The sequence below is a fragment of the Choloepus didactylus genome, chromosome 7 (assembly GCF_015220235.1).
Source record: "Choloepus didactylus isolate mChoDid1 chromosome 7, mChoDid1.pri, whole genome shotgun sequence".
In the NCBI taxonomy this organism is placed as follows: Eukaryota; Metazoa; Chordata; class Mammalia; order Pilosa; family Megalonychidae; genus Choloepus; species Choloepus didactylus.
The window spans coordinates 113,382,739-113,404,550 of NC_051313.1; the positions used below are offsets into that span (position 1 = coordinate 113,382,739).

A 21,812-nucleotide genomic window follows, 5' to 3' on the forward strand; every position below is an offset into this window, starting at 1 on the left:
GTTCTGTAGCTGGCCCTGGAGTCATATGTGTATTTGTCTGATCAGAATTTTTGGAACATAGCCAGGTATTTCTGGTGTTGATCAGATTTTACCAAGTGAAAATTTTGTAATGATTTATATTTATTTGCCTCTTTATTTAGAATAAAAATGAGCCACACCCACAATGTGTTTCTTGAAGAGATTTTCTTAAACAGAAGCCTGAAACTTTTTCTCTTATCTCCTCATTTCAAAACAAACCTGAAAATTGTAAAAGTAAACCAACTGATTCTTTTAAAGGACAAAATTCAAGAATTCTAAACATCAGGGCATAAAAGCATTTTTTCTTTTTCTTTTTTTTGATTATGAAATGTAAGTACATTTAAATCGGCATTTTAGTATACATTTCATCTCCAAACCAAACAGCCTATTTTTTTATTTTGCCAATAAATTCCAATTGTTCCTACCACTTAAACTACCTTTAATTAATTATATATGTACTACTTACTAAATTGGAAAACAATTAAAATTTATCTTTATATAATATATTGAGCTAAAATTTAATATCTATCATTTATAGTCAATTATTTCTTTTATAATGCATCAAAAAAAGATTGTTGTTTTTTAAAATTTCTAAATGGGATTCTGAAATTGTTTATTACAACAAAAGTAATTCTTGAGTCAGAGAAGGTTGAGATGTGCTGCAGTGAGTGTGTTCGGGCCCTGCTCCCAGGCCTACTCTCATTCCCAGCCCCCAGTGACCAAATGATGAAAGGAAGAGATCCGACATTTTATTTCAAAAGCTATTTTAGACATAGACTAATTTCCCACTATGGAACTTTAAAGCTGGAGTGCAAGGTCTCTCTCTCCCTGACAAGTTTCCCAAAAATGTCCTCAAGGAGCCCCAGCCACTGTGGTGGAGATCGGACCAGCCAGATTGACTGGCTTGGCTCGTAGGTCACTGATTAACTGGTGATCTGTTGCATTTGGCTGACTAGCAACTTGATCAGCTGCCTTACTGGATCAGTTATTCATCAGGCATTTTAAAAAGCCCCAATGTAGTGTTGTCAACTGGGAAACATCTTAAATTGTAAGATAAATAATGAACAGCATTATAAGGCAAGATCCATAAACCATATAATTCTCAGAGCATACAAGAAGGCATAAAAAGTTGAATTTCACTGGATGTGAAGAATGTAGCCACCCTGCAAAGAGAATGTTCTTTACTGCAGATTGTAACGGGTCCCAGCACATCATTTGGAAAAAGCAGCATCACCTGTCTTAGCGTGTGGTGTGTGTGCACTGTGGAAATGTACAGCACAGTGTAGGGGGTGGAGGGACAGGGGTCACGTTATGGGAAGGAGGGTGACTCGGATGTGTTGGGCAGAACTCCTGGGGAGGCAGCTCTTGAGAACCGTGGTAGGACAGAGCGCAGGGTGCTTGCCACTTCGTGTGTAGGTGGCAGCCAGAGAAAGGAGCTGGGGCTGAGAGTCAGGAAACCAAGACAGCTGGCAAGTCATAAGACACTCCCCAGGAGCCAGAACTGTGTGTCAGGAACAGGGGTCAGGACACCTGTTCCTCACAAAAGGAGGAGGGCAGGGTGGAGAGCATGGCTGGCAGGGGGATCCCTCAGGCTTTCCCTGCTTGCCCAGGGACATTAGTAGCCTTCATGTTAGTCAGAGTCAGGGCCTGTTTCCCTTTGGCTACTGAATGTTAGCATACCCAGAGACCTTTTGCTAATTTCTAGAAGCATGGAGGAAATTGGTTTTTAGCATGGAAAGGTGAAAATGTCTGTGTATATAACAGCAATAGAAATTTGGATGAATGAACTCTTTAGTCACACCTCCCAGGTAAGACTTGTCTGCAGGTGCTGGCCCAACAGTAGAAGGGAGGTTAGAGCGGATGAGAGTGGGGAAAGTTGGCTTAGAGGGGCTTCTGCGAGTTTGAAGAAGGCTTCAGGGGAGTTAGTGGCTGCTCTATTTTGGCAAAAGGTGGAAAGTAGCTTGGACGGTGTGTGAGCAGCCAGAGCTGCGGAATATTGAGAGCCTTTAGTGAGTCGCCGCGCCAGCAGCCAAGTGAATTGACAGCTATGCAGCCGTGGCAGTGAGAAACAGCCCCGACCTTCAAGCATCCTGGCAGACATCCCTGCTGCTCTTTGAATAGCAGAGGGTGGGAAACAAGGCAACAAACGAAAGCAGGGCCTCCCAAGCTTAACAGATTCAGGTTTCTTTCCCACTGTAGCTATGTATCTTTCTTCAGTCTGCCAGGCAACCCTGCATCTAAAAGGCTCAGCAGCTGTGCTGCATGTTAATTTTCCCCGCTTCTCTCTGATTTGGGCCAGCTCTCAGGTGATGGCTGCCTCGGCGGTCTGTGGAGGTTCAGATTTCTTGATCACCTGCTTCGGCACGCTTCTCATTTCCTGCGGCGTTTCATCCCTCTCCTCTGGGAAGCGGATGTCTGCTGCTGGCATCTGTCTCTCATCTTCCTCTATGAGCACCTCAGCAATGAATTCATTTAATTTTTTAGCTACGATTACAACTTCTGTCAATAAATTCCCCTCATGCTTACCTCTTAAAGACCCCATCACTTCCTTCAGTGACCTCCAGCTCCTCGTGTACCTGGCATCCTCCTTACCGTTTATCTTAACTTCTTAAGAACATTTTCCTTTCGTTTCCCACCAGTGTGTGTTTTGTCATTCTGGATCCCTCCTCTCTTTGCTCAGTGGGCTCCCCTGTGCTTGGCGTGATTTTCACACGTCTCATGTTTCTCTCCTTTACCCTTGGACACTTTTTCACATCCTCTCCCTGCCCACTCACAGGACTTGCTTTGTCTTCCTCTCATGCTTATCACTAGATGGCAGACATAGTCAGTTTGTCTTTAAGCACATCCAGCCTCGCGTCTTGCTCTCCTTCAATTGTTTGCATTCATCTCATGCTCCCCAGTGCCTTAGCCAAAGAGGTCCATCTCCAGGGCTCCTTCCTCCGTCTCTCTGTGGTGGTCACAGTGGCCGACTTAGCTCACTTGTGGTGGTTCTGTCGTGGTGGCTCCCTGAGCCCCTGTGAGGCAGACACTGCTCCCCTTTCTAAGCTGCTCTTGCCTGAAAAGGGTTAGAAATGGCCTCGTCGACAAGACTGCAGATGTCAGCCACTTTATTTCCCTGCCGGATCTTAACTTTCGACTCCATGACTGTGCTGCCCAGCTGTTCTGGTTCTGATGCGGCCTCTCGCATGCACTTGTCTGCGTGTTCCCTCATCACCTGTTATTTTTTCACACCAGTAGCATCCTGGGCCTTCGTTACTTTGCTAAGATAATTAACAAAAATAAACACACACCTAAACCCTTGAAGAATTCAAGTTGGTCTAAATGAGACCATGTCTGTGGACTTATGAAAATCAGTGCTATTAAAAGAAATAAAAGTTGTGCTTGCTTCTTTTTATGGTTTTTATGAAAACCTGGGTTTGAGGGAAAGTTCTGGAATGGTTTTTCAGTGGGCACGGAGCTCAGGGGCAGAAGCAGTCCCAGGTTTAAAAAGGACTTTAGAAAAATGAACTGTCTGCAATATGGAAAGACCGGGTCCTGCTCATGAAAACCTGCATTAAAGTTTTTGCCAAGTCAATGACACAGACCAAGAATGGCATCGACAGTCTGTAGGCAGCTCTCAGGACTGCATTTTACTTACTGAATTTATGTAGTTGAGAAGAGGCTGCATCTTACTTGTGGTTGTATCCCCTGCGCCTGGCATGGTGCTGGCACCTTTGAGTATGGACTACTTGCTGGCTGAATGAATGAACCATTCAGTCTGTCCATCCATCCCTCCCTAGTCAGTCAATCAAGTGAATAAAGGACAAGATTTAATAAAATAACTTTTCATCATGGAGAGACCATGGCATTCCAAGGCAGAGCTACTGTAATCTATTCAAGAGTTTCTTAAGCCAGAACCCAGAGGGTTTTGAAAATGGAAAAGCATGTTTACCATATGTCTCAGCGTCTCCTAGCTGCGGACCCTTATAATAACAACTTACTGTTATAAATGATAATAGCAGCTAATATTTGCTGAGCACTTCCTGTATGTCAGGCCCTATTCTAAGTCTTTATTATGCCATTTACTCCTCACATATGAAGTAGGTTCTACTCTTACCCTTATTTTAAAGATGAGGAAACTCAATACCAAGTGTTGGCGAAGAGGTGGAGCAATGGGCGGCTCTCATCGTCTGCTGCGGAAGTATAACCCGACACGGTCCCTTTGGAGACAGGTGGCATTTTCTGCAGACACCTGCACATGTCTGCCCCACGATGAAGCACTTCCACCCCCGTGTGTTCCCTGAAGACACTCTCGCAGGAGGCCAGGCTGCAGGAGCGGGAATGTCCACAGCAGCACTGCCCATAACAGACCCAGACGGGAAGCCCACACCAGTCCATCCACAGGGACGGAGCAGCAAAGCGCGAGGGCATCCCACGCACACCACGGTCAGCACGGACAGATGCCAGAGCACGCTGAAGGATCGGAGCCAGACGCAAAGGAACACAGAGTAGATTCCAGAACAGGCAAAACTAAACTGTGATGTTTAAGGATGCATACAAGAGTGGTAAACTACTAAAAAATGAAACAAAACAAAAAGCAAGGGAATGCTTATGATTAAAGCCAGAGCGGTAGTTTCCGAGGGGTGGGTGTCAGGTCGGGAAGAGACCATAGAGGGGCACCGGCACCGGCCGTGTTCCTGGTTTACGTGGGTGTCGGCTTTTTAATTATTCAGCAAGTTGTACATTTATATTTTATGTACCTTTTAGTGTATAGTTTTCACAATAAAAATGTGGTTTTTTTTGAGTAAAAAGGAAAAAATAATGAAACAGAAGCTGAGAGACATTAATTTGCCCTAGGCCAGTTCACTGTTGAATGGCAGAGCTGGGATTTGAATGCAGGCAAACGGGGCTCTTATCTTCCAGGCTGCTATGGAAGACATAGTAAATAGTAACACCACAGATTTCAGCCCAGTTCCACCCTGGCCCAGTCATCTGAGTCAGACCTTGAGGAGCAGATGGTTCCTGTGGGCTTCGTGCACTGGCCCGTGCTCGATGCTGAGAGAGAAGCCAAGGCCAGTCCCTTCCCTTCAAGGCACTGCAGCTCCACTGCCTGATGGGAATCAGCCCACATGAAAAGAGATTCAACTGTATGTAACATTTCGAATAGCTGTGCCAAATCGATCGTAGAGACATAAGTGCAGTGGAGTGAACAGAAGCGGCACGTGATGTGGATGGATGCAGGGGCTGGGCCCAGCAAGAGAGCGCAAGCTTTCCTCATCTACAAAATGGATCAAATGATCCTGGACTCTTGGGATTGGGCAGAGATTAATGAGTTGATGTTGTGGAGGTTTGGGGGTGGGGGGTTGCAGATCACGGTGCACACCTGATACTTGCCGAGTTGGGAATAGTAATTGGCCCCTGTGTTTGCCTCAGGAGGGTGTGCGCAGCCTGCACCAGCAGGACAGAAAGTCTCCAAGTGGCTGCTTGAGCTGCCCTCCAGGACCACTCAGTGCGGGGCCCGGAGTGAAACAGAATTTATTTACAGGCTTCTGGCAGGCCAGTGAGTGGCTGTGGGCTCCTAGTGCCATCCTCGTTCCCATAGCAACATGTGGCTCTAGTGAAAGAAAAAAACAGGGGAAAAGACTCTGTAAAAACTAAATAAATACTCATTCCTGGCATGGTGATAATTATTTCCCAGGTTTGCTCCCTCAGGCCAGATCACACCCTCTGGTTCCCTGAGGATTTTCCCTGCAGCATCCTCTGGAGGATCATCATCCAAGCCCAGAATATGCACCTCAAGGCTGTCAAATGCTGGCTCCCAAGGCCCAGAACTCCCTGTCAGTTACAGTTAGCTCCAGGGATGAAGCACATCTCCAGGGGCAGAGCCACAGAGAGAAACAGCAAACGGGGAGGCATGGCCTCCGTCTGAGAGCTCATCAGAGGAGGAGAGGGACACAGTCCCAGTCTCAGAGCTCCCACTTTTACTGGGAGAGAGAACCCCACCGTGCAGGGGTTTCCCATCCCAGGATTGGGAATGGGAGACACATAAATAAAACCTTCACAAGAAGTTAAATAACTGCAATGATCCTGGTTTCACATGGCACCACAGATGACCCATGTAGTATTCATGAGGCAGAGGTAGCATTCACAGGGGGCAGGACTAGGTCCTAGGCCCTGGAGAAGGTAAACACAGGAGCAGCAGGGACCTGGGACCTGGGGACAGTTGTGCCTGCAGGCAGCCTGCCCTCTTCTCCGTGTGTAGTAACAGTCCTAGCAGGACGCTTTGCTCTGGGGCCTCCACTGCCCTGAAGTGCTCGAGGGCAGAGACCACCACGTGGTTCATCTTTGCGTCCCCAGCAGCACCCAGCCCAGCGCCTGGCATACAGTAGCACCTCCATAAATCAGACCAAGGACCAGAGCTTTGGTGCAGGGTTTTGAAGGAAGTCACCTCTCAGGACTCACTTGTGACAACCCAGATTTGGGGAACAAGGGAGAACTGAAGATGGCACCAGGACTGTAAACTCCATGTCCTTGGAGATGGGTAGAACTGGTGATGGTTAGGAAAAAGTCTGGAGTATTTATTTGCAAGAAAATATAGGCCAGGCAGGAGGAAAGCTGAATTATCCAAGCTTATGGATTTCAGGGTTACATAAGCAGATAGTGATCAAGGCCAAGTGCCTCCGAAGAGTCAGGCAATTGGGAAGAAGGGGTGAAAGGCTCTAGAAGTAAGCTCTGAGGTAGAGCCATAATGCATGCAGCAGCGAGGTGGGGAATGAATGGAGGAGGACGGAGAAGTGAGCTGAAGGATGAGTCGGGCCTCGTCACGTGCAGACCAGAAGCCCCAGCCGGGGAGGCAGGCGGCCTCGGCATTGGTGCCAGCTTCACCCCCAAACAGCCGTGCGACCCCCCAGCAAATCACTTACCTCCCAGCTCTCAGGATATTTGTTTTAAAATAAGGAGAATAAACTAAAACTTCCCAGTGAGACAGGAAAAAAGCAGGAAAATATTTAATTTGTCACCTAATTGTAAAAGAAGATCTTTTTATGGGCATCTTTATGCTTAACTGTCTATTATGAAGGATTTTATTGGAAAGAAGAGAGGGAAAGTGACACCACATTGAGCACAAGTCATTGTTTCAAACACTCCCCAATCTTTATACCTGTTTTACTGGAGCGGCACCAAGCAGCTGGCTGGGAGAAGCATCCACGGAACCTGAGCAGGGGCGCCCAGGAGCCGTCGAGCAGGGAAAGGAACAGAAATGTCCAGCTGTTGAGGATAATCGCAGACGGTGTCCCATTGCTAAACTCGTCAAGACACAGCACACACCCACTGAGCCTGGACGAAGTGAAGAAATAGCCAGGGCAGCCGGGCCACACGGGTACTGCGGGGAGAGCAGGGCCACAGCCAGGCTCGCTTGGTGCCTGTCCAGTGGGGAAGGGGCATTGGGTAAAGCCACACCCTTCAGTAGGGGAGATTCAGGCACCCCAGAAATCTTGAAACGGAAACATTTTTCCTTTGTGTGTTTCTTTCTTTTTTTGAATAACTGAAAGATACCTTTTATTCTAGGGCCAAATTAAAATGAGAGTGTGACTCACTCTCTGGATTTCTGGAGTGCACACATAAAAAGCAGCAGTCAGGAATTCCAGCGCTGTCTGGGGTGATACACAGCAGAAAGGCTGTTTTTCCAGAACCTCCCAGGCAATGATGGTTCAGTTATTTTGGGGTACTGGACCTACATGGATATGAGAAAGTGAAAGTGAAATTGTATTTGACGTTGGAAAGTTAAAAACTTGCCATATATAATCACTTTTACCAGGAAACTTACTTCTGTCCCTACTAGGGGTAAGTACTTGTAGAAGACTATTTGGCTATCATATCGTCCCTACAGTAATACTGAAAAATTATTGCTGAAAATTGGGAACTGTCGCCCTGGCTTCCTTACCTGAAAACAATGTTTCAGGCTGTTCGGATGCACATATATTAAAACCTTGGTTTATAAAAAGGAACATTTTCCTGGAAGCAGTCCTTGTTTTTAAGGAAACACAAATACAACATTTCCGTAGTCTGTGGATGAACTGTTAACTCTTTGCTCCTGAGATGAACATAAGAGAGATGTTAATTGTCCCCATTGTCGGGACCAGTTAATATGTATTGAACACTGAGTGGGTGTGTGATGCTACCACACCAGACACTGTGAACGAAAAACAGGAACTCTTCGGAGCCATATGATTTAGAAGCCATGTCTTTGTGTCTAACTCACGGGCAGATCAGTGAGAGGTGGGCATCTATTCTATAAAGATGCGTCACCTTGTAAATGTAAGTTGAAAGCTTGGCTGAGAATTCCTGTTTGTATTGGTTGGCACAGAAGCAGTTGGTGAAAATTAGGAGAAACCAGGAAAGCAAGGTAAAGTCATTGATCAACATTTATTAAATTTTCCCAATTTCTGGTACAATTCGTGGTGGACTCTCATGCCAACTTGGGAAAATTAGCAGAGGCTGCTGCTTTTAAAAACCTTGAAGATAGTCGAGCAAATAGTGCTTGGGGAATCCTTCTAATGAGAGGTGGCAGCAGCAGCCAGCTGAGGCATTAGGCTGATCATGGAAAAAAGGCTGGCATGTTTGCTTGTGTCCTTTCCAGGGATCAGGGAGAAAAGAACATCCCAGACTGTCTCAAACATGTCAAACATTATGGCTCCCAGAGAGGAAAGGCAAAGTGACAATAAACAGCAGCTACAAAAAAGGACACCCGGATTGTGAATAAGGCTGCATGGGATTTGTGTACACGACAACACTCCAAATTAGCCAGTTCCTCTCGGGGGAAAGATCCAGAGGCCATTGAAGATGGTTGAGCGAAGGTGCCCCTTTGTGAGCAGTGGCAATCAAACCAGCTAATGGGATACATGATTGCTGAAAAGGGGAAGGGAAAATGAGGCGGCGACTGTGGTAATGGTTTTGCATAAATCAGCGGTACGTCTCTGCCCTGTATGCCTCTTTCACTTTTGGTCACATCCTTTCCGAGGAGTATTGCAGTCTTGGGAAGATTCTGAGGAAAGAAATTGAATTACCCAAGCTTCTGAGCAAACAGGAAACTCTGGGCTTGGCTGTTTCAACTAGAGCCAAGGTAGACAAGGGAAGTGGGCTGATGAGCTTGGAGGTGTGGTGGGGCAAATTCGTTACACTTCCAGATGGCCACACTCCCCTGGGGTGTTGATAATGTGTACAAGCAAAATGAGCCAGTGACATTCCCCAGTTTCTATGTGAAAAGAGCAGAGACATCACCCTTACACACCTCTCCAAGGGTTGGAAGGCAACTTCAAGCCAGTCCCAACAACATGGCACCAGGGAAGGAGCCAGATTCCCCAAGACAGGCTCGCTTCTCACCCGTGATCCAGAACAGTGTCATGCCCATCTACAGGCCCCTCTCTGGATGCCCTTTTGCAGCCTCAGGTACTGTTCTAGTTTGCTAATGCTGCTGGAATACAAAACACCAGAGATGGACTGGCTTTTATAAAAGGGGGTTTATTTGGTTGCACAGTTACAGTCTTAAGGCAATAAAGTGTCCAAGGTAACACATCAACAATCGGGTACCTTCACTGGAGGATGGCCAATGATGTCTGGAAAACCTTTGTTAGCTGGGAAGGCACGTGGCTGGCGTCTGCTCCAAAGTTCTGGTTTCAAAATGGCTTTCTCCCAGGATGTTCCTCTCTAGGCTGCAGTTCCTCAACGGCTGTCTTCAAACTGTCTCTCATCTGCAGCTCCTGTGCATTCCTTCAAAGAGTCCCTCTTGACTGTGACTCTTCTTCAAAACATCACTCACAGCTGCACTGAGTTCCTTCTGTATGTCAGCTCATTTACATGGCTCCAAGTGACTCAACTTAGACCCACCTCAAATGGGCGGAGCACCACCTCCATGGAATTATCCAGAGTCATCACCCACAGCTGAGTGGGCACATTCCAAAGAAACACTCAAAGAATTACAATCTAATCAACACTGATAATGTCTGCCCACACAAGATTACATCAAAGATAATGGCGTTTGGGGGACACAATATATTCAAACTGCCACAGGTACATTTGCAAGTGCCCTGGGTCCCAAGCAGAGAAATCCTAGCCTTGCACATGATGACAATGGTGAGGTACTAACAACAATGGTATTTATTAAGCGCTTGCTATGGTTCAGAAACCGGGCTACATGCTGGCTTTGCATTATTGCCATGTTAGGTTCAAGATGGGTGTGCTTGGATTCTCAGTGAGATGATTGAGCCGGGCACTGTTCTATGAAGGGGTGACGCCAGGAGGGAGCTACCAGGGCCCAGACCTTTACCTGGAAGTCTTCCCTGTGTCCCCTCTGCTGGGAAGACCACTCCTCACCCTGTCTGTGTCTCAACTCTTCAAGCCCAGGTTATGTGTACCTTCTTCTCTGTAGCTTCCCCTAACATCTCCCATCCAGACAAAATTAATGTATCACACACCTCAGACATAGTGCTGACCACAGGCTGTTATATAATTATGAGGGATGGAATGCCTGTGAAGCAGGCGTTGGGATACCGTGGAAGTTGGAAAGTGTCCCGGCTTCAGAGCTGATGAGCCCTGAAGTTGGATCCCAGCTTCACCATTCTCTGGCCCCAGGCAAGCCCTTTTCTCCATCTGTTGAAAAGCAAATACCAACATGTGCACACACAGCACCCAGCACAGCGCCTGGCTTTTGGGGTGTGTCAGTAGCTGCAGCTGGCCCCTGCTCGGCTGTGAGGTCCAGACAGTGGGGACCGTGTGGTAAACACACCTGGCAAATATTTGTACTCGGTGAGTTTGCTGATGTTAAAACAAGCAAACAAACAAACAACAGAAACAGTGCAAGGCCCTATGAGGAATCCTTGGCAGAAGTGCAGGGCCCTGGGTGGGACTTCGTGGCTGCAGCTGAGTCACCCGTGCCCGGAGCCCACGTGGACCCTACTTCCACCACCTTCCTGTAACCCACAGTCTGTCTGCCTCCCTTTCTTCCCAAGAATCCTTAGAGTCCTGGTGGATCCTTTTCTTCATCAGTCTTGATCAAGTCTGTTATCAAGTTCTGTTGTCTTTTTCTTTAAAAATGACGCCTTCACATTTATTCCATACTGCTAACAGTTTTAACTAAGAGATTTCAAGGTTTTAATAGTTTATCTTCTTCTTCTTTCTTTAGACATTTGTATTATTTGTATTTGTCACCACAAGCACATGACCTTTGGTAGTAATTTTTAATTTAAGAAAGAATAATTTTTAAGAGTGTCTTCTGTCCCGACATCCCGGCTCCCTGCCCTGTCCTGGCCCTCACCGCTCCCCACGGGGGCCTGGCCTCTGGCCTCTGGCCCTTCCCCAGCTCACCTTTCTTTGCCATCACTCTTTGGCTTGAGAATCTACAGGGTCCTCCCCTCTTTCCTTCTACAGCAAGTCCTCACTCTTGTCTGGCCCCTTCTTGCCTGGCAGCCTCACCCTTCCAGACTTGGCTTGGCATCTCCTCCCCAGAAAGCACCCCCTCCTCCGTCCCTCACGGCTCCCTGAATACCCGGAACCCTTTGGCATGTGCCACGCTGTCCATTTATGTGACTGCTGACCTCACGGGATGTTGGGCAGGGAGGGTTGCCAGAACCTTGCACTTGGGGCCTGTAGGAGGTGCCTGGTAAATGTTTGTGGAATGAATGAATGAATGAATGAATGAGGGCATCGTGCATGCACGCGTGGAGGTAACTCAGAACTTGAACCCTCCTCACACAGTCAGCCTCTTGTCCCCAGTTCCTCTGCCGATGCCTACTGCCTGCCTTTCCCAACTTCCACGGCCCTGGGCTGCACCCTGCACAGCCGACTCACTCTGACACCCAGTGTGTGCTCCGTCCCATCACTGACTCCAGGCCTCACCCAGTTTTCTCTCTGAAAAACACTCCTGTTCCACTAGAATCTTCACCACAGTTTGTGACTTACAGTTAACTGTTTCCTGTGTGTTGCCTTAGAATCTGCCAAGTCTTCTTGGCTCTTTGGAGATGCTTAGAGAACTCACATTAAATTTAGTTGGTCCTTGGGACTTCGGGGTCACAGATGGAAGCCCAGCTCCAAGCCACAGGACGCCAGGTCCTTGGTGTTGTCACTGTGCCCTGGCCACAGCTCCTTCCCCTCTCCCTGGAGCCACGGAGGAAGCTCAGGCAGGCAGTTAGCAGCCGCGACTTCCAGGGCTTCCAGTTTTGCCTTAACTTAGATGGAAAACTCTGCCATGATTTCCGTGGTGTCAGGGAGAATAATATTTATGATTTCTCCAGAAGTATCCATAGAAGAACATGGGAAACAACCAGGTGAGAGTCAGTCAGTATCGTTGGGTGTGTTGGAATTGCCAGCCAGTTGCATTGTTCTTTAAAAACAGATTGGTTGATGGGCTGAAGAGGGCTGGATGGTTAACACCATCTGTTCTAGTTTGCTAATGCTGCGGAATGCAAAACACCAGAGGATTGGCTTTTATAAAAAGGGGGTTTATTTGGCTACACAGTTACAGTCTTAAGGCCATAAAGTGTCGAAGGTAACATATCAGTAATCGGGTACCTTCACTGGAGGATGGCCAATGGCGTCCAGAAAACCTCTGTTAGCTGGGAAGGCACGTGGCTGGCGTCTGCTCCAAAGTTCTGGTTTCAAAATGGCTTTCTCCCAGGACGTTCCTCTCTAGCAAGCTTGCTCCTCTTCAAAACGTCACTCACAGCTGCACTCAGTTACTTCTCTCTGAGTCAGCTCATTTATATGGTTCCACTGATCAAGGCCCACCCTGAATGGGTGGGGCCATGCCTCCATGGGAGTATCCCACCAGAGTCACCTCCCACAGCTGGGTGGGGCGCATTCCAAAGAGACACTCAAAGAAATCTAATCGAAACTGATAACGTCTGCCCACACAAGATTACATCAAAGATAATGGCCTTTGGGGGACACAATACATGCAAACTGACATACATACAAAAGCAAGTTAGAGAAGAGATGAGTTCAGGCTGGAAGTGGGAATAACAGTGGGAATGAAAACAAGAGGAGGCACCAGTCAGGTCAGCGAACACTTTTCTGTGGCCTGAGTGTATCTTCCCAGCTTCTTACCAGCCCAGTCTGAGCCAAAATCCCCCTCTGCCTGCCCGGGGCACGACCTCGGGGCCCTTCCTTAGGTCAGAGGCAAGTTCTGAAAAACAAGCCACTTGTCGACACCTGACCACACTGAGGTCTTTTTAACTTTACTTTTCAATCCAGGATTTTTATTGATTCGTTTATTGTTGTGAAGAATCTAAGAGGGGGAAAGGATGACAGACTTGGTCCTTGATTCAGATCGGAACTGATGGGTCACTTGACAGGGGTGGGGGCCGAGGGGCCCAGGGGAGGGGCCTCCTGGAGGCTGGAAGAGCTGGGTAGAAATTATGGGGACAGAAGAATGAACCTTGCAAGAGCAAAGGGAGAGAAAAAACATTCAATACAGGAGGGGGAAAGCTTGAGAAAGGGTAATAAGAAGTAGGACAAATGTAAGTCAATTCAGGGTTTAGTATCAATCTGGGGCTCTGAGGAGCGGCCTCCCGAGATATTGACAGGGAAAGAGGAGAGCAGGATTACACAAATAACCGATTAAAGAACATGATAGGGCAGGATAAAGAGCTCAAGTGTCAAGAACGAGGAAAGGTGGCAGTAAAATCCAGCATGTTCTGAAAATTCTTTGTTCAAAGAAGATGGAGACACGGGCAGTGGGAACAAAGAATGACTTTGGGCCATACTGAGAAAGAGAATAGAATATTCAGTTATAGGAAGTTTGGGGGAATCTTGAGTGAAGGAAGTGGAGTTGTGTTTTCTTGGGCTTGCCCTGGCCACTTAGCAAAAGCCTGCCAGGCACGCCTGCCTGTGGGGGTCCTGAGTGACCCCATCCTGGAGAAAGGGGCACTGCTGCCGCTGTGAGCAGCACACGCCCAGAGCTTGGAAAGAGGAGGGTTCATGAAGCAAAATAAACTAAATGGTTAACCCACCAGAAGATGTTTTTTTGTTTTGTTTTGTTTTGTTTTTTACTTAAAAAGCTCAAAAAAATGTTAAGCTGATAGAGAAAAGGAGATTAACTGTGGCCACTTAGAAGGATTTTCAAATTTACCATTTGGCTTAGGTCAGAGCCAATGGCCCAGGTGGTTTTTTAATCTCTACCAAAAGCCTCCCGTCTAACCGCGCCCCTTCAGGACACAGGTAAGTGCCTGCGGACAGGCCCCAAGAGGCAGATTTCCTATAAAAAGAAGGGAGGAAGGAAAGGAAAATGAAGGCTCTGCAGGGGGCTGACAGTGCTACAGCTGCGGCCCTGACGCCTGTGGCAGCAAGAGGTCCCAGGAAGCCTCGGAGGCGGGGGTGGCGCCCAGCCCCTGGCTGCAAGGAGAGGCAGCAGCTCACTCAGGCTGATGGCCCCCGCCAGAGTGGAAGAGGGTGGGCCGGGAAAATGCATGGTCTCAGTTAGTCTTCATATTAGAGTTTGAAATGTGAAATTTGAAACAGTGGTAGATAAATGAACAGAAGTGGGAATACGGGAAAAACAGTGTTGCAGGAAGGTAAGCATGGAATTTATACTTGAAATATAATTCCAAAGTTGTTACTGCATTTGTCGTCTTCTCTGTGAGCTTGATTCTGAAGTAGAAGGGGGTACGTGCATGTGTATGTGGGTGGGGGTGGAGGAGTGGGCTCCTCTGGAAGAAAGCAAGCCAGCACCTCCACCCCCAGGGGCTCCCGGCCACAGCCGCAGCCGCAGCCGCACCCCTGAGCCACCGCCGCCTGGTCTTCCTCCAGGAGAGTGGTGGGTGGCCAGAGGCCCACACCTGGGAACAGACTCACCAAACATGAGCAAGTCAAAGCCCTGGCCAGCGGGCCCCTCCCCAGGGGAGCGCCGGGGAGGCCAGGGGAGGCCAGCAGAGTGTCCCAGGAGCACAGGCTGCTCCGCAGAAAGGACCAGAGGCCCCTGCCTTGTGGCGCTGAGCATGGCCATGCTCCGGGGCAGCGTGGCCTGCTGTGCTCATCCACTCAGGCTCCTTCCCAAGCCCATCACTACAGATCAGTTACATGCTTGTGATTTAACCTCAGCATTTAACCCAAGTTCAGTGATGGTTTTGCAACATGTTACTTCATCTTACTTACAATCTAGGGCCTTTGACTAATTTAGGAGAGGTCCCGAGAACAAAGGGAGAAGGCCCTGGGACAAGGCACATTGTCTGGAGAGCCCAGCTCTGCTGGGGTGCTCAGAATCCAGCCCTCCTGGTCACTGGTGGTCACCTGGTCCCCCACCCACTCCCTCCCAGTTTCTGTCACATCACCGACCCAGCACACCCGTTTCTCTGAGACCATCTTGCACCATCAGAGCCCTCAGGAACCGAAGCCCACCCTAAATCCACTCCAGCAGAGGCCCATCTGCTCTCTCTCTGCCGCCAACCTTATGACCTTAGCCCGTGCTGGAGCTTCACCCTCTCGCTGGAATCCACCAATGCCAGGCCTCTCCAGAGCCCACAGTCAGCCTGTGCAGCCGCCCCCCAGCCAACATGTCTCAGCCTGCAGCTCTTGAGCTCTCTTGGATTTGCCCCACTTCTTTACACTGCACCTCTAGCCAAGGTCCATATAATTTTCTCTTTGAGCACGTCATGCAGCATTACTTCCTCTTGGTCTCTGTGGCCATCCTGTCAAGGCTGTCAGCCCCTCTCCCACATGACAGTGTTGGCCTAAGTTGATCGCCTCCATCCAGGGCCCTCTGTCCCCAATTCCCCTGGCATCTTCTTGCCAGATTAATTTCCCCAGGAGCCTGCTACCACCCATTCATGCCAGCGCCGTGGGGCCAGGATCTTAGTTGTTCATCTGATGTGCAGGCGGGGGAGCAATTGGGGGGAGCACTCGCATCGTTTAGTGAATGAGCAGATCCTTTGTGCTCCTGCCCAAAGCCCTCACTGGCCCCCTCCACTGGCCTGCCCTTTTCTCCTGGCTCTCAGACCCACTCCCAGCTCCTTGCTTTGTTGGTGTTGTGCCCCTCCCCCCTCCTCAGACCCAGTCTTTCGGCCCCAGGGTCTTCTCTTCTATTATTCCTCTTGCCTGGGACACTTCTTTAACCCCAAAATGTCCTCCCTTCAAACATTTTTTGTTTGCATAGCCCCTAAAAGAGCTTTGAGGAAAAAAACTTAATCCTTTGAACATTTTAAGTTGAGATGTAAAATTTTTCATAAGTTTAAGTACAATTTTTTTTAATATGACATGACAAAAGAAAATAAACATTTTACAAGGTGGAAGAAGATAAGAATTGACTAATTATTAGAAATAAATTTTATGACATGTTTTGGTGAAATAGATTTTAACTACTTCATTGAATACGGCACACCAAAACTTAAAGTAACTATGGAACAATTTTGTCCACAGGTTTTAGACAGTGTATCTTGCAAATTTTTGATAATTCTGGAACAATTATAAAGAATCCACATCATTTCTACAGTTAAAAAAAAGAAATTAAAGAGATAACAATTAAATGTAATACATGATACTGGATAGGATCTAAGAATGGAGAGGATAAGGCTCAAAAGGACATTATTGCAACATAAAAAAATTGGAATATAGACTGTAAGCTTTATACCAATGTTAAATTTCTTGTACTTGATAACTGCACTTAAGATGGTTATGTAAGTGAATATCCTTGTCTGTAGGAAGTGTACATGGAAGTATTAGGTGCCCAAGGAGTATGATGTGTGCAACTTGCTCTCAAATGTTCAGAAGATAGATAGATACATAGATAGATAGATAGATAGATAGATAGATAGATAGAGGATAGAATGATATGACAGAGGTGGCAAAATCTTCAAGTTGGTGGACCTCGGTGTCTGGGAGGGATGGTATGTTGGAATTCTCTGTATAGGGTTCGTATTATTCTTGCAACTGTTCTGTAAGTTTGAAATTATCTCAAAATAAAAAGTTAAAAAAAAAATCAGCATCAATCATCCACTCCAGGTATTCTCAATTCAGAACCTCTCACTCTGGCCCAAGCCTCACGCTAACGGAAGTGTGTAAAATACAGGCCAGCGAACCATTTTGGGTGGGCCCCAGATCTTGGCATGAGGGAGTCTGTATGCTCCAGAGCCACACACTGTGGCAAAAGGGGGAGACGGGTGAGGCATCTTCCTTTTGTGAAGTGGGAGGAGGCTGTTGTGAATTCAGGCATGTTCTTGGACTGAAAATACAGAAAATACAGAATTTGAGGATCTGGAAGTCGATTCCCTTAGAACTGCCAGCTCCTTGGAAAGATGTGCACACCCCAGACAGACCACCCCTGCAGAGGATGTGATTCTCCCATCAAAGAACTGACAGGCACCCAGCTTGAGGGAGCACCGGGCTGTTACTCAGCAGGGGGGGGCTCCCCATGTGTGCACCGGGAGGGGTGTGGACCGGGTCCCTGAAATCCTGCCTCCAACACAGGCTTCGATGAGCCCTTCTCTTCTGAACCCCCACAGCTCACAGCTCAACAGTCACCTTCTGTTTGGTGCCATGCGTGTTAGTCTCACCTCCCCCAGCCATATGGGGTGTTCCTAAGGTCAGGGCCAGGGCTTGCCCATATTTGCTGCTTCTGGTCAGTGTTGGGCTATATCTGCCTGGTGGCAGCACTGTACTGAGCGTCCACATTTACCTGGCTGGGGGCAGGGTGGGGATGCCTCCTCCAGGCTGGTCCGAGCTGTATTTGGTTGCAGGCCCCGCCCCAGCACTGCTGCCCAGTGGGGTCTAGGAGGACCCTGAGGGCCAGAGGGAGGAAAGTAACCCTCAGGAGCTCCTTTTCCTTCCTCCTTCCTGACCTGAGCGCACAGGAAGGCTGGAAGGGAGCTCTTTTGGACCCCGTTGACAAGCCTGGGTCCTTGAGGGAACATTTTTAAGATGTTCCTCTCCTGGGGTAATACCCTGTTGTCTTTTTAAAAATACAAAACAGCTTTATTGAGAAATAACTCACATAGCATACAATTCACCCATTTAAAGCATACAATGTTGTTTAGTATATTCATAGAATTGTGCAACCATCACCACAGTCATTCCCTGTTGACTCTTACCCCAACTGCCAAATGGAAAAATAAAATCTTAAAGAAAAAAAATGTCCATGGGATAAAAATAACAAAAAATAGAATAATCCAGTGAGAACATTTCACAGGAATCCATGTCATGTTATCTGTAACTTTCAGCTTATCATCCCATCTATCTTTATTCTGACTGATCAAAAATGTTTACAACCTTCTAGATGCCATGACAGGCAGGGAGGGGACGCGGGAGGGACTTTCTCTCGTGTGGTACCCCCACCCCAAAGCAGGGCCAGACAGTGTCCTCTAACGCGTGGCAGCTCCTGGGTCGCACGCTGACCTGTTGTCACTCACTGGGTCTCCTCCTTCTCTCCCAGGTGTTCCACTGTGTCCACTTTGAGTGTCCGGAGCAGCAGAGCGGCCAGAAGGAGGAAAATGGCGAGGAATTAGGGGACCCCACACTGGCCGGTCAGCCGCTCGACCCACGTGCCCTGCAGGCCCCCAGCGGCAGCTCATTTCCACCCAGCCCAGCGTCCTCCTCGCGCCCCCCAGGCCGGCAGCACCAATAAAGGAGGCGGCAGATGTGGAGGGACTTGGGTGGACCCCATGGCAGCAGGATGTTGTGTTTTTCTTGAGCAGGGATCTTTGTTGGCCACCCTCTCCCCCCACTTCCAGAGTGGAGCAGGCCTGGCTGAGAGAAACAGACACAGAACAGGTTTTCTCCCAAGGACAGAAAGGGACTGCTTCGTTCTCCTCCATTTGTTCAAATCAGGCTGGTCTCCAGGGGGAGAAAATGGGTCTTCAGTCTTCATCAAGTCCACCATTAACACCCTACCTCTCTAATCTAACCCAGGCCAAGGGAGCAGAAGGAAGTAATAGGCCCGCGCTGGAATACAAAAGTGGCCTGTGAACACTAGCATGGAAGGAGATACATTAGGCCTTTATTACCAGGAGGCTCCCTTTAGGAAATGGGTTTCGGTAGAGTGTTTACTTTTATGGAACATATTGCCCTGGCAACTAAATGATTTTTTATTTCTTTTAGTTATTCTCCATTTGCTGAATCATAGGTGTTCCAGGTCTTTTTGAAATGCTCAAATGGCAAATCACTTGTTTTAATCCCTTTTGACGCTGTAATTCTTCCTTCGCTGTGAGCGGTTAAGCATGGGGTAGAGGGTGGCTGCTAAACGAGACACAGATGCAGCTCATCATGGCACCTGGTCTGACACAGAAACTCCTGTGAGGAAGTTCAGCAAAACACACAAGCAAATCAGTCTGTGGACACTGGAGTTAATAATCACTCGAGTTGCTGAGTTATTAACCTGTCATTCTTGAAATGTATCCAGAATGGGCAGGTGCTTTTAAGTTTGGGAGGCTGATGAGGAAATCCTTAGGCCACCTGCTAAGTCACTGTTCAGAAGTAGGTGGATACAGGTGTTTGCAGTTCACTGCCCGGGCACCGCCCTTGTCCACCCCAGGCAGAGCAGGGCCTCCCCCCGCGCAGGTCGCGGGTGCGAAGTGGGCCTTACGGGTCGCTGGGTTTTCTCTCGGACCATGGTACTTAACTGGGGATTGAAAAACATGCAGTTATAAGAAGCTTTTCTCCTACTCATCATCAAAATGATCTCATTTGACTATTGTAGCTTGATGTGGCTCTGTTTTTATCTCCTTAGTAATTTCCATTCCGGTATCAGCTACCCTTTGTAACTTAATCAGATTACTGTCTGCATTTTTTGCTTATCTCTTGACTTCTCCCACTGCCCTAATCAGCCTTCCTGAGCCTTCCTGAGCCTTCCTGAGCGGCACAGCAGCTGCTAGTCATTGTTGCTGGAGTATCTGCTTGGAGAGAAGTCATTTCGAGACTCTGCCAGTCATATGACCCCACTTAGAGGAGGGGTGTGGGGTTAGGGAGCTCTCTTTCTGGTGTCTTAAAAACATCAGTTGGGGGTGTTGAAGGAGCCAGTGGGTCAGCTAGCCGTGCTCCACCAGTATTGAAATAGGAGGATAGTAGGGTAGGAGCAGTTTCATGACATGGGAAAACAGGTCAGCAGAAGCAGAGGGTCCCCAAGGCAGAGACATGGATTGTGCCAGGGGCAGAGAAGCCACTGGGTCCCAGCAGTGGTGGTCTGGACGGAGGCCAGCAGTTCTCACTGCCGATTCCCGTCACCTCGGCGAGGCCTGTGTCTGGCCCCTCTCCGCCCACTCCTGGGCCCAGCCCCTGATCTCCATTCACTTTCCTGTTGTTTGGTGCATGTGGAGCCCTGAGGAGGTGCCAGGCGGTTCAGAACATGAGACTCCTCAGCAAACGGTGCTGCTGCTCCCCCACGGTGCTGGCCGCCCCCTGCCTGGGCTCCTGCCTCCACCGCCCCAGGTGCCAGTTCGCACAGGCACTTCCCGTCCACTCAGCACTGCATCAACAGTGCATCCACTGCCTAGATGGGGGACAGAAGTCACCCAGAGAAGTCACTTCAAGAGTGGAGTCCAAAGATTTTGAAAGTATCTACATAAGGGCCTCTTTTGAAACATTAACCTGTCCAGAGAGAAGCCCCTGGGCCTGGACTTGAGGAAATGGGAGGTGGGCCAGTAAAGAAGCTAGATGGGAAGAGATGATGCCACCAGGCCTGTCAGCCCCACAAGCCACATACGGCCCTCCCAGGCAGGGGTGAAATGCGGGGTCAGCGGCTGGCTTTCACGCTTTCACATCTGAAGGAAGCATCAAGACCAGCTCTGCGCTGGAGTTGGATGGCGTCCTCCTCCCTCCCCTTTCCCTGTGAATTTTCTTTAGTTTATGCACCTTCCAGATCTCTGCCCTGATGTCTGGCCTGAGAAAATGGGGTTTCTCTCCCTTCCTCTCCTCCAGCTTTCTAGATGTCATTTATCAGATAAAACAAAAAGAACAGGAAAATAGGGCAGTGATCAAAACAAATGTCAGCGTGGAGGGCTGAGGGCAGGGGTCTTGCACCATGGGCTTTCCCGTGCCCCTCCCCCAGCACAGCTGTGGGCAGCGCTGCCCTCCTGGCCATCCGGCCGTCCCAACCCTGCTGGGTGCCCTGGGGCGGCCTCCCCTGGCTAGAAGTCACTCGGCGAAACCTGGTGTGGTTACCTCCGGTTCCGAGACCCTGGCTGCTCCTGCAGAGGACTTCTTCCCCGGGGCCACGTGAACTGGGTGGGACCAACAGAGCTAAAGGTGAGTGCAGGTAAGACGGGCTGGCAGGCAGCCAGGGGGCCACTGTGTGGCGAGGGGGGGGAGACAGGGGACCACCTCCCACTACTGGAACAGCCCTGGGGGTGACACAGTGAAGACCCAGCCCCTGCTCATGGATGGTCTGCTCTGAGGTGAGGCCTGTGTCCCCTGGCCCTCCAGGTGAAACACCTGTGTAACCACCACCATGGTCAAGACACAGAGCAGTGCCAGAGCCCCCGCCCTTCACTTCAGAGCAGGTTGGGAGAGTGGAAAGAAAACTTGACTGGTCAGGGCTTTTGTGAAAAACCTTCAAAGTCACCTTCCAGCATCTCCTGGGCAAAGCCAGGGGAGGCCACCCTGCCCACGGCAACCCTAAAAGGTGGGGCTGGCTGCCGAGCACTTTGGACTTGAAACAGCCATAAGAACAAAATGCCCCCCCCCCCACACACACACATAGGTTTCCCCTATTCTCTGTGCTTTTTCTGTTTTTCTTCTGATTTTAGTTAGAACTGCGAGCCCATGATGGATGTGGAACTCTTCTCAATTGCTCTTTTAAATTGTCACTTTTTTAATCTTATTAAATGAAGTGTCAATTCCCG

General features: G+C 48.7%; 2 protein-coding genes across 3 annotated transcripts in view; one reads left to right on the forward strand and one right to left on the reverse strand.

Moving 5' to 3' along the window:
* The window catches only part of BTBD9 (BTB domain containing 9), a 495,371-nt gene extending 475,246 nt beyond the window's left edge, over nucleotides 1-20,125 (forward strand). The window contains exon 11 of the mRNA XM_037843174.1: nucleotides 18,410-20,125. Within this exon, the coding sequence (XP_037699102.1) occupies nucleotides 18,410-18,601 (192 nt within the window). The 3' untranslated portion in view covers nucleotides 18,602-20,125. The remainder of the gene's footprint in view (nucleotides 1-18,409) is intronic.
* ZFAND3 (zinc finger AN1-type containing 3) overlaps nucleotides 9,024-21,812 on the reverse strand; it is a 448,733-nt gene continuing 435,944 nt past the window's right edge. The window contains exon 7 of one of the 2 annotated variants that reach the window (XM_037843177.1): nucleotides 9,024-9,040. The gene's annotated coding sequence lies outside the window, so the exon portion shown is untranslated. Of the gene's footprint in view, nucleotides 9,041-16,689; nucleotides 19,595-21,812 lie in introns of those variants that run through there. The other variant, XM_037843176.1, reaches the window with a different exon arrangement.